Source organism: Salvia hispanica, chromosome 4, assembly GCF_023119035.1.
Source record: "Salvia hispanica cultivar TCC Black 2014 chromosome 4, UniMelb_Shisp_WGS_1.0, whole genome shotgun sequence".
In the NCBI taxonomy this organism is placed as follows: Eukaryota; Viridiplantae; Streptophyta; class Magnoliopsida; order Lamiales; family Lamiaceae; genus Salvia; species Salvia hispanica.
In genome coordinates this window covers 28,056,129-28,068,792 of record NC_062968.1, presented here as the reverse complement: position 1 = coordinate 28,068,792, position 12,664 = coordinate 28,056,129, and the positions used below count along the sequence as shown (strand labels likewise).

The 12,664-nt window shown below is 35.7% G+C and overlaps 2 protein-coding genes across 2 annotated transcripts; one reads left to right on the top strand and one right to left on the bottom strand.

Moving 5' to 3' along the window:
* Positions 1-1,575: 1,575 nt before the first annotated feature.
* On the bottom strand, positions 1,576-2,696 carry LOC125218819 (protein PHOSPHATE-INDUCED 1-like). The gene has a single exon (XM_048120595.1). It carries the CDS (start codon positions 2,644-2,646, stop codon positions 1,705-1,707), a length of 942 nt encoding a protein of 313 aa, XP_047976552.1. The 5' UTR covers positions 2,647-2,696; the 3' UTR covers positions 1,576-1,704.
* A 7,077-nt stretch (positions 2,697-9,773) lies between these two features.
* On the top strand, positions 9,774-10,997 carry LOC125220827. Its single transcript, XM_048122964.1, has 2 exons — positions 9,774-10,359; positions 10,804-10,997. Exons 1-2 carry the CDS (start codon positions 9,774-9,776, stop codon positions 10,995-10,997), a joined length of 780 nt encoding a protein of 259 aa, XP_047978921.1.
* Positions 10,998-12,664: the final 1,667 nt, after the last annotated feature.

Here is a 12,664-nt window from a genome sequence, read left to right as displayed (position 1 = left end):
ATTCATAAACATTGTATCCTTAGATATTGTACTGTTTTTGTTTCAATTAAATTGTTAGAACAAATATTTTTTTTCACCGAGTATGTTAAACAATTTCCTTAATTTTATACATATTTTCCATGAATTATGGTACTACAAATGTTGTCTCCAAATTGTTTATCAATTTTTTTTATATATTAAAGTTTAAAGTGTGACACATATATTTCAAGTTATGGAATAGTAAATTTGAAGAATGTTGTTATGTGCTTTTATATGTAGTAGTACTATAAGTCATTAGTTTACTTACAACTATTCTGAAGTAATTTCAAAGAATTAATATTGTATTATCATTTATATTGTATATACAACATCATATTTATTCTTAAACATACCAATTAGTAACTAATTCAAGAAAATAATATCATAATAGTCAAATAAGGTAAGATGTATAATAATAATATTTGCTAATGTAAATAAAAAAATAGTAGTGTATGATAGTAATAAATAGAAAAACAATAATATACTTCATTGTGTCGTTCTACGAAAAATTAAATCCATGTTTTTTTACAATGGATGCACCGCAGTTGTTATTATTATCGATTTGGATATTTGATTGTCCAAATTATTTATAAGATAGTATTTATTCATAAATTTATAAGAATATTTGTATTCATAAATTATAGGGATACACAGATATTTAAAATTTTATTCCATATTTTATATATATGTATTCTCCATTGACAACTCAATAATAAATTACAATTGTAACTAAATGAATACGTAATAAATTATTCATATCTGGTATGAGTTATGATTTACTAAGAATTTTGTCAGCTGCGCAACGCGCGGGGGATATACTAGTTAGGAGTAACACTTTGACCGGGCACGAGTTTTAAGAAATGTAAAGAAAAGTTGGTTTAAAAAGTTAGTGGAATGTGGTACCCACTTTTTTATATTGGTTTTATAATAAAATGTGAGTGAAATGATTTAGTGGAATGTGGGACCTACTTACCATTTATGGTAAAAATAAAATGTTACTCTTAATTAGGAACGGACCAAAATGGAAATTAGTAACTCTTATTCGGGGACGGAGGGAGTACTAATATCTTTCATTTTAATTTCATTTCAGTAATTATTTTATTTTAGAATGATAGTTGATTTCATTTATTTGTGATTGGATTTTGTAGTCAAGTATATAAATAAATAAATGCAAAGATAATAAAATAATGCGTATTAACATATGAAAAATCAATAACATGCGTTTTATAGTCAAAATTTTGCATTTTGCATAACAGCCCTGCAATTTGCCACAGCTGGGGATCCATTCCCATTATTTCATGCTCTGTATATTAGTGAATGTGGATACTTTGGAATATCAAATTAAGCCAATCATGGAAACTTTAATGATGTGCACTTATATTTAACATATTTCAATAAATATATTAAGTCAAATTTTTTTGAATAATATAATGCATTACACACGGCCTCACGTTTTGTTGTTAGGGTTTAGGGAACAGCCCTAAACAGATAGAGAACGTTGTTAGGAAGATTAATTATTGTTAGGAAGATTAATTATTCAGAAAAGAACACAGAACAGATAGAGAACGTTGTAGTAGTAATATTTATATATCGAGCAAACCACGCTAATTTGCTTAATTAACAAGAACAAAAATTGAATAAATGAATTTCTATTCAACTATTTTTCTAGTAGTATAAAAAAAACAATTAAACCAAAGTCGAACATTTGGAGGTGGAAGGATCATAAATCGCAGGAAGCACATATTTCCTGCCGTTAGCACCATGCGCATTATAGCTCGCACCACTCGTCTTCTCCACCAGCAAATCTCCGGCATAGCCAGGATACGCACCCTTAGCGTACACGCCAGGGCACGCCGTCGCGGCTTCCAGCGGCGCATCGGCTGTTCCTTGATAGAATCCGTTTCCGAACGGATTCGTCGCGGTTCCGGCCAAAAGCGACGCCAAATTGATCACCATTCCGTCCACGCCGACGTCGTTGTTCGGAGCAATCAACGGCGAGGTCTGTGGACCGTAGATCGGCTGGTGGAACGGCCACGCGCAGTAGCCGGCGCACTGTGTCGCCGAGTTCCCCACCCAAATGTAGGCGAATTTCTGATTTTTCCCCTTCACGGCCACCGATTTCGATCCGTGAGTACCGCACCGGTTTTGGCAGAATCCGTCGACGGCGACGTCCGACGCCGTTAGCACGACGTTGATCGCGTTCATCTTCTCGCCTTTGGACGCCAGATCTACGAGCTGGTTCTGAGTGAGAGATTTTCCGATCGAGTATGAATCGTCGAGGATTTGCTTGTTGAGGTAGAGAGAGAGTGACGGCTTTCTCGCTGAAGCGAGATGGTAGTACTTCTCTGTGGTTTTCCACCACGCCGCGACGGAGGGCTGCGATTGCGACGGAGAGGAAGGGGAGAGGGAGGTGATGAAATCGGCGACGATTGCGCGCTGAGAAGGCGTGAATTTGCCGTACCAAATTAGGTTAACGGAGATTCTGCCCTGTAGAAGAGCGCCTTTGTGGTATTTCAGCAGCTGAGTTTGAACATCTTCAACTAGAGAATTGGGGGTTGCTCGTGATGCAATGCAGACATTCAAGAGAGAGATAACAGCAAACAATTTGAAAATGGTGGAAGAAGCCATTTGAAAATTGAGAGTGGAGTGAGACTCGTGAGAGAGAGGGTGTTGTTTGGATGAGGAATGGGAGGGTATTTATACAAAGGGGATTGGGAGAATTGACAGCTGACAAAGATGAATTGAGAGAAGAGGAAAACGCGGTTTTCGCATTTTTGTTATTTAGAGAGAAAAAAAAACAAAAACAAAAACAAAATAAACAATACAGCTTTTATCCATCTACTATTTACAGCTTGCTTACGCATCTCCCCATACCGAATACCTAACAGAATAACTTCAATTTTCCAAAGTAGAAAGAAAAATTAGTAGTAGTTTCAAATTCAAATAATTTGATGGAAAAGTTGTTTTATTCATTTTTGCATTATTCTCACTTTAAATAACTCACCTTCTTTTTCTGAAATGTGCACAACAAGTTTCTAAAAATATTAATAATATCATATTTACTTTATTCTCTTTTGACTTAATTCAAACAAATATACGTTGCAAGTCTTATGGCTAAAAGGGAGTGTTTTGTTCGCTTTTAAACACGGCGGAGGAATTCTATACTAACGGGCGATAAATTATTCTACTTTTAAATTAAAGCAAATGCACCTATGATTAAACATATAAATTAGATTAGTGTAATGTGGGCTTAAATCTATTTTGTTCTAAATTATATCTTTTGAAATTACAAATATATTCTCATTTTCTCAATTATATCATGGTCAAATGGTTTTAATATTATTAATAATACCTTTTTTGTATATAACTTTTAAAACTGTAACAAAAAATGTGAAAAAATATTAGTCGAATATGGATTCTATTTTTCACAATAATTTTAAAAATAATATGTGAATTTAGTCATTTAGTAGAATATGATCAATCTAATAAAAATAAAATGAGCAATTCTAAAATAGCATTACTAATTAAAGCATAGGGCAATACTAGGAGTAGGTTAATAAATAGCCAGAGCCTTATCCAGCAGTGCAGGGGTAGTTTAGGAAAAGAAAGTGAACAGAGAGACGTTGGGAGATTGAGTGCCAACTGTATATATCCGAGTTGGCAAGAGGAGAAGGGGTATCCTAGGTATTTAAATTAAATATAGTCACGAAATTAAGGCCTTAACATTAAAGTGCGCATTGCATCGTTACTCGTTCTCACCCCTTCCAGCTGGATCAAGCTTGCCTCGGTCAAACTATAAAAAAAATTTGGGAGACGGAGGGAGTAATTAATAAAATAAGATATTGATAAAGGTTAATAAGGTGGAAGTTATTCTCTACAAATAATAATTTAATGGCATTTTATTCATATTTTTATCATTTTATTGATTGCGCATTGAAACACGTGTCTTTTCTATATTTTTTTAAAAGGCAGAGTAGTACTGTATGGATCATATTACAACATTTTCTTTATACTCCTATCCTTTTTACTTTATCAATTACACCATTCGTTCCATAATAGAATTCACATTTGGTGTGGACACGGAATTGATGAAATGTAAAGAATAATGAGTTGAAAAGTTAGTGGAATATGAGATCTATTTTTTTATATTGGTTTTATAATAAAATGTGAGTGAAGTGATTTTATGGAATGTTGGACCTACTTACTATTTATGATAAAAGTGAAATATGACTTTTATTATGGAATGATAAAATGTAACCCTTCCTATTCGACAAAGGGAGTATTATTGTTTCATAATTAATACTACTCCTATTGACTATGATCAAATTAATCTTTTAAATAAAAAGTTGGTCCCTCAACCCTAACAAGGGTAATGATCAATATGTATTTTCTAATTTTGAAAAAAAAAATTTGACGAGTTGAGACTCATTTTCTATTAACAATACTTTAATTATTTTATTTTTATTTTTACCGTAGTATTTTTTATTGAAATCCTATTAAACTAAAAATATATATTTTTATAGATGGGGAGGAAGTATTATCTTTTCTAGATATGGTCAAAAAGTTTAGGTCATTGTTATAAATGGATTTAAATGGAGCATGGAATAATTTTTGTTAGCTCGCAACTATTAAAAAGGTGCAAAATTTCAGCTAAACTATTCAGGAGTAGGTGGGACTGGGTAGGGTATACCTCATTTGTCAAAGTCCATTTATTTTTATCTTAATGTCACGTATATATCTCAACTATCATTCATGCACCCATACAACTTTGATGTGATATTAGTCAAAGTAAATAATTGAGATCGATATTAATTTAAACTGGAGTATAAAGTTTTGGCCAAATTTTGGTCAGTATAAAGTGTTCAGCCCAATGAGACACGATTAATAGCGTTTGGAAATTTTTAATAATCATAACTTATGCAAAAGAGAGCATCCCAAAGTTGAAGGTAAATTATCTTAATTTTTATTTTTTAATAACGTTTTTATTTGTGTCTCTTAATTTTAGTTGTGATACTAGCAATAAGAATACTTTATGAAATATTAGTGGTATAATTAGACACACAAATTAACGTCCTTAATAGAATTAAAAATGGTCCTTGTCCGAATTTTTTTGGTAGTTCACTAATGATTTTTTTTTCAAGAGGATAAGACTAAGAATAATCTATTTTTACACCAATTAAACTACACTTTATCGTTTTCTGAGTCTTGATTAAGAATAACTGAAGCAAAGTTTTGTCAATAAAAATTGTAGGTATATGGTTTAGTGGGAAGGTTCAATGGGCTGAAACCTCGATCATTGCGAGGAATATTGTATAACTATTCCCTATTTTGTGTTTTCAAATTCAATCTTTATTCAAGAATTGAAATTTACAGTATAATTATAGTCTTAATGCCAGTGTAAGTAGATCCTTCTAGTTTATGTCAAAATCTTTTATAATGTAATTTTCTTAATTCCAAAAGAAAACAAGTTTTCAAGAGGCGTTAACGATATCGTTTTCATAAAATTTATTTAAAATTCAGTTCTTTTTTTTCCCTTTGAATCTCAATTGGTTAATTAGTTTTTCATAATTTTAAGGATTATTGACATAGTAGTTCATCAGGAAAAAAAAAAGCTAACATAACACATTAACATTATTCTGTTATTTACATATTAATACTGGAGAGATTAAGGCATCCGCAACGCTATCTCTTATCCGTCTCTTAACCGTTTCATCTCTTCACTATTCATGGGCCCCACTGTACTTTTCAGCTCATCTCTTAACTAAGAGACAACACCTGCAACCCTCCATCTCTTAACCATCTCTTATCCATCTCTTAACTATTCATTCAATTTCATTTTTTATTTTTAATTCCAACAAATTCCATTAATAAAAAACACACTTCATTATAAATAAAATAAAATTACAATTTAAAATACATAAAAAAATAAAAAAGACATAATTAAAAAACTAGAAATTACAAATTGCACACTTAAACTCAAATAAAAAAAAATGGAGGCAAAGAAGCAGAAGAAGGAGTTCTCTAGTGACGATCATCTAATGGTTGCCAAATTTTGCCCAAATGTGCTCCATTAGATCCTCCTGGAGTTGGGCGTGGGCGGTAGAATCACGTGTCCTTGCCCGAATAGACAACCGCTCTTGCAAAGACGGATGCACTCCCGTTCGAGGCGGACTACTTGCGGTTGAGCTTCCCGGGGTTTCAGGGTCGAACCAATTTCCCGCCTCAGGTCCTTCGTCGGCGACAATCATGTTGTGCAAGATTATGCACGTATACATGATGTCGACCATATTCTCTATAAACCACTGTCGAGCCGGGGCTTTGATAATGTTCCATCGAGCTTGGAGAACCCCGAACGCTCTCTCCACATCCTTGCGAGCAGACTCTTGCTTCTGCGCAAAAAGAGATCTTTTCGTCCGCAGGCCCGTTGAACGTCTTCACGAAGGTTGGCCACTTCGGATAGATGTCGTCGGCAAGATAGTACCCCATTTTATACTGGCGATTGTTAGCGACGAAGTTGATGGCCGGCGCTTTACCATTCAGAACTTCAGCGAAGAGGTCGGAGTTGTTGAGCACGTTGATGTCGTTGTTCGAGCCGGGGACCCCGAAATACGCATGCCAAATCCATAGCCGGTAGTCGGCGACGGCCTCGAGTATAACGGTGGGGTGGGTGCCTTTGTGGCCGCTCGTGTATGACCCCTTCAATGCCACAGGGCAATTCTTCCATTGCCAATGCATGCAATCGACACTCCCGAGCATCCCGGGGAATCCGTGCACTTGTTCGTGAAGACGGAGCAGAAACTGACAATCTGCGGTGGTTGGCTTCTTCAGAAATTCGGCGGTGAAGGCTGCCCGGACGCCTTTGCAGAAGTTCAACAAACAAAGTCGCCCAGTGGATTCTCCGACGTGCAGGTATTCGTCGAACGCATCCGCCGTTTGTCCAGTAGCAAGCCGACGGATCGCCGCAGTACATTTCTGGAGCGTCGTGTGGCTAGGACGGCCAACAGGCGTCGAACCCTTCTCCGAAGAACTCTTCCCGTGCCGCCAATGTGTTCGCGATATGCAAAAATAGCGGGCGTGACATACGGAAACGGCGACGGAAGTAGATATCTCCCCACACCGGGTTCGGACTGAAGTAATCACGTTCCAACCTTGTGGCGGCTTCCTCCCGGTTACGGTGGATGTATGTCCGGCGTTGCCTAGGAGGCGCGGTGGCTTTCTCCTCCCTACGTCGATCTGCTTCTAGCGATTCTTCCATTATTCGACGCATTTGCTCAAATGGATCCATAATTGATTAAATTTGGGAGAAGAAAAAAATAAAGGAATGATTTTATAGAAGTGATTGGAGAGGAAAGAAAGAGAGATGAGAGAATAAATGTGTGTTTGTGTGTAAAATGGAGAATGGAGAAGAGTATATATAGAATATAAAAAAAAAAAAAAATAAAAATAAAAATTAAAAATATTACCGTTCAACGGTAATATTACCGTTTTTTATTTTAATTTTAATTTTTTTTTTTTTTGAAAAATCTGATTTAAAAAAAAAAATTGAATTATGACGTCATAAATCCGACGCCCACTCGCGGGTCGGCGAGTGGGCTCACGCCACCAGCCCGCGCGCGCCACGTGGCGCCGGGCGCGTGTCTCGCGACCTCGAGACTTGCCTCGCCGGGACGCGTCGGGCGTCGAGACATCTCGTCTCGTCGAGACGAGACGGGAGCCGCAACGCTGTCTCGATGCCGTCTCGTCTCGTCGAGACGAGATCGAGTCCGCAACGAGGCAGCGTTGCGGATGCTCTAAGTAGACCACACGTATTAATAAAATAAGTCAGCATTATGGAGCTCAAAAATCTATATTCGAACTCATTTTGTTTATTAAATTAACTGATTTTTAGTTTTATGTTAGTACAGCTTAGTATGATTATTAATTATGTAGTCTTGTTAATGATTAATTTAATTTCTTGTGCTCTGCACTAAATACGTAGATTCGTCTACATAAATTGAATATGAGTGCACCAATTATCGTTTTAATTAATTTAATTAGTTGTAAGAGAGTGTTCTGACATATGCTGTTTATATGTCGTCACTATTTTTTTAAAACAATTTACTGCATTCTAGATTCCAAATAATTGAATTAATAATTTGTTAACAGCACCAATTGAAAAACCTTACAACATAGAAAGGGAATAATAGCGGTATAGCAGACAATTGTAGTTGGATTATTGAGGTTTTAACTAAGGAACTAATAATATAATTTGGTTTCACAGCTACGTTTGCAATTATATGGAAGTGTACGCATTATATACAGTTGGCGATCCAATTTGGCAGTTTAGGTATATTAAATCAATTTATTTCATATTAGTTCAAGGAAAATATACACTCTTTTACGAATAAAACAACTACTTATTTTTTTTAAGCGATGATATTTTTATATAAATAAACAAAATTTTAGCGATTCTATCTTATCGAAAAGTTTATACGAAAAAAAATTAAAATTCTGCCTGGTGAAGGCATTCATGATTTTGAAATGTTTTATTATGAAAATAATACAATTTGACAACAAATAATTAAAATTTTCAATATATTCCGTGTCGGAAGGGTGTTTTGTGATTAATACTCCTACTTTGCTAGAAGGATAATTGGTGTCTGGTTTCCTCAATTTCAACCATACTCTAGCACTATAGGATAATATGTAGGTGCACGAATGGCTAGTGAGATATATTTAATTAAGCCAATTATTACATGCAATTAATGTCAAATAACATTTTATAATCAACTATGACTAATGGGATACCGGATATGTTTGTTTAGTAAGCAATTGGCACATACCACGATTTTTTTAGAGATTTATTAGTCTAGTTGTGTATGGTGTAAAGTGTAAACCATTTATTTGCATGTATATTTCTAAGTTAAACTAGTATTTTCATCCATCCACGCACAAATTACGAAAATGTGAACAAAATTAATGGAGTATAAATCTTATTATGTATAGATAAAATATGGTGTAAATAAAATGAGTTGTGAAATATAATCTAATCAATATTTATCAAAATTATAAAAAAAATGAAATGAGATATTATACCGTGAACATCAATTTTGACAAAATGAAACATCTCACTGTGAAGGAAAAGCATATTAAACGGCAATACAGTATACAATGTTTCATACTTCATCTCGAACATTTTCAAATGAAGTTCGGTTCATTTGTTAATAGATTAGGGCATCCACAGCGGTTCACAAAACCGTCTCTATCTCGTCTCGGAGAGACGAGACGGATAAGAGACGCCGCTGTGGGATGCATCCCGTCCCCATCCCGTCTCTATCTCGTCCCACATCTCTTAGTGAAGGGGCTCCCGGCGAGACGAGACGCCACGCGCTTGGGCGACGTGGCGAGCTCCGGTTCATGCGTGACGCCCACTCGCCGTCCCGCGAGTGGGCATCGTTTATATCCGTTAAAATTGATTTTTTTTTTATTTTTTTTTTTAAAAATCAGAAAAAATTCAAAAAAATAAAAAATATATATAAAAAAAATTTCAAAAATTATACTAGCCGTTTATAGCCGTTTTTTACAAATTTTTAATTTTTTTTAAATTTTTTTTAAGCCCCAAATCACTTCTATAAATACCAAATCATTCCCACAAATTATCCACCATAAAAAACTCTCTATTCTCACTCAAACACACTACATTCTTCATCTCAAAACATTTTTCTTCTCCCAAATTTAATCAATTCATGGATCCATTTGAGCTAATGCGTCAACTAATGGAACAATCGCTAGAAGAAGATCGACGTAGGGAGGAGGAGGAAGCCGCGGCGCGTCAAAAGCGAACCCGGAAATACATCCATCGTGACAGGGAGCAAGCCGCCGCAAGGTTGGTACGCGATTACTTCTCTAACAACCCGAGATGGGATGATACCTACTTCCGTCGTCGTTTCCGTATGTCACGCCCGCTATTTTTGCATATCGCAAATACATTGGCGGCCCGGGAAGAGTACTTCCAAGAAGGTTTCGACGCTACTGGCCGTCCCAGTCACACGACGCTCCAGAAATGTACTGCAGCAATCCGTCAGCTTGCTACTGGACAAACGACGGATTTGTTCGACGAATACCTACACGTCGGAGAAACCACTGGGAGACTTTGTTTGATGAACTTCTGCAAAAGCGTCCGAGCAGCCTTCACCGACGAATTTCTGAAGAAGCCAAACACCGCGGATTGCCAGTTTCTGCTCCAACTTCACGAACAAGCACACGGGTTTCCCGGGATGCTCGGGAGCGTCGATTGCATGCATTGGCAATGGAAGAATTACCCAACGGCGTTGAGAGGGTCATACACGAGCGGCCACAAAGGCACCCACCCCACCGTTATACTCGAGGCCGTCGCCGACTACCGGCTATGGATTTGGCATGCGTATTTCGGGGTCCCCGGCTCGAACAACGACATCAACGTGCTCAACCACTCCGACCTCTTCACCGAAGTTCTGAATGGTAAAGCGTCGGCCATCAACTTCGTCACTAACAACCGCCAGTATAAAATGGGGTACTATCTTGCCGACGGTATCTATCCGAAGTGGCCAACCTTCGTGAAGACGTTCAACAGGCCTGCGAACGAAAAACAGGCTCTTTTTGCGCAGAAGCAAGAGGCTGCTCGCAAGGATGTGGAGAGAGCGTTCGGGGTTCTCCAAGCTCGATGGAACATTATCAAAGCCCCTGCTCGTACTTGGTTTATAGATAATATGGTCGACATCATGTATACGTGCATAATCTTGCACAACATGATTGTTGCCGACGAAGGACCTCAGGCGGGAAATTGGTTCGACCATGAGACCGCGGGAAGCTCTACCGCAAGTAGTCCGCCTCGCAGTGGATTGCATCCGTCTTTGGAAGAGCGGATGTGTATTCGGGCTAGGACACATGATTCTACCGCCCACGGCCAACTTCAGGAGGATCTAATGGAGCACATTTGGGCAAAATTTGGCAACGAGTAGACGCAAATGATCTTCATTAGATAGCTCTTTGCCTCCATTTTTTTTAATGGTGTGTATTTTTATTTTTTTAGGATTTTAATTATGTGTTTTTTATTTTTTTAGGATTTTAATTATGTATTTTTTTTTATTTTTAGGATTTTAAATTGTAATTTTATTTTATTTAATGAAACGTGTTTTTTATTAATTGGATTTGTTGAAAATAAAAATGAAAAATGAAATTAAATGAATAGATAAAAGATGAGATGGTTAAGAGATGGATGGATGTGGGTGCTATCTCTTAGTTAAGAGATGGAGTGAAAAGTACAGTGGGGCCCATGAATAGTGAAGAGATGAGACGGTTAAGAGACGGATAAGAGACACTGCTGTGGATGCCTTCAGTCCGTATTTAATTTACCCAAGAATGGGTATATTATAGTAGTACTAATCATCATCGGTATATTAAATAAATAATCTAAATTAATAAGGTTCTTAGTAATGTATGAAAATCAACAAAAGAGCATTCACACAAAGGAGAATTCAATGAATCTTGTCATGATTATAAATTTCCAATACCAACTAAAAGAGCATAAGTCCATCAGAATCGCAACACCACAAGATTCTATATGAAGAAAAAAGTTATTGGTTTTACAAAAATAAAACTGAAAAATTATTTAGTAAATTCACACGTTTTTTTTATTTTTATTATTTACTACTACTATTAATCTTAGTCGAACCCCAGTCACCGAAAGTGAAACTTATTATTTTATGGGCAACCAAAAAGTAAGTTAAAAAAAAAGTTTCATGGGCTCGAATAATATGGTCACGTGATTATAATAATTTAATTCCTTTATCCATGAAACAAAGTGCCAAAAAGATAAAGGTCTGAAAAAATTTAGGGTGCCCAAATTCATTGAATTACTTTTTTGCACCTACTAAAGTTATGATGAAGTAGTCCATAGAAAGTGAGCCCAATCTAATAAGTACTCCTACAGGAGTATATGTAATTAAACGTGACTTTGTACAAAATAATAAATAGGCTAGCCATAATTCTCAACATAAGAAAATTAAGTTGTGGAAAATCGCGAAGCTTGTGTGGTCGGTCCTGCAATTTTAAAAATTATTTGAAAAATTGGAAAAATTGTATTACTCCGTATTCATATAATTGCTGAAAAATCATACGTAAATGTTATTGTCAATGAACTAAACAATGTTGTCTATTTATTCATAAATAACATTGTTTGATTTAAATAATAAAGATTGTACATTACATGTGATCTATCATACCTGTCTAATGTTGGATTTTTATGAATGATTTCAGCTGTTTTTTTACAACTGGTTGTTTAAAGGTAAGTGACTATTTAGATTTTGACCAAATCTCATATTTTAAACAACTTAGACAATATTAGGAGAATATTTTAGGGAGCTATTCGATTCGCAAATTATATCCAGAGATTAAATATGTATTACTATTATATTTGGTCTGTGACATTAATCTCACAAATTTTCATAAATGATTAATCATATGATAATTAGTCATAATCACTCCCTTCAACTAAAATAATCTCACAACTCAATTTTAGATGAATTATTATATGATATTTTGTGATTATAATTTAACGACACTTATAGTTACTAATTAGGATTAAAAGTTGGGATCATATATTTAACGATGTCATAATACTAATGGG

Bases quoted from the DNA above. Each gene is read 5' to 3' on its own strand.
- LOC125218819 (XM_048120595.1), bottom strand. From the start codon at position 2,646: ATGGCTTCTTCCACCATTTTCAAATTGTTTGCTGTTATCTCTCTCTTG.
- LOC125220827 (XM_048122964.1), top strand. From the start codon at position 9,774: ATGGAACAATCGCTAGAAGAAGATCGACGTAGGGAGGAGGAGGAAGCC. The intron at 10,360-10,803 runs GCACCCACCCCA...TTGCCGACGAAG, and splicing joins ATACACGAGCGGCCACAAAG to GACCTCAGGCGGGAAATTGG.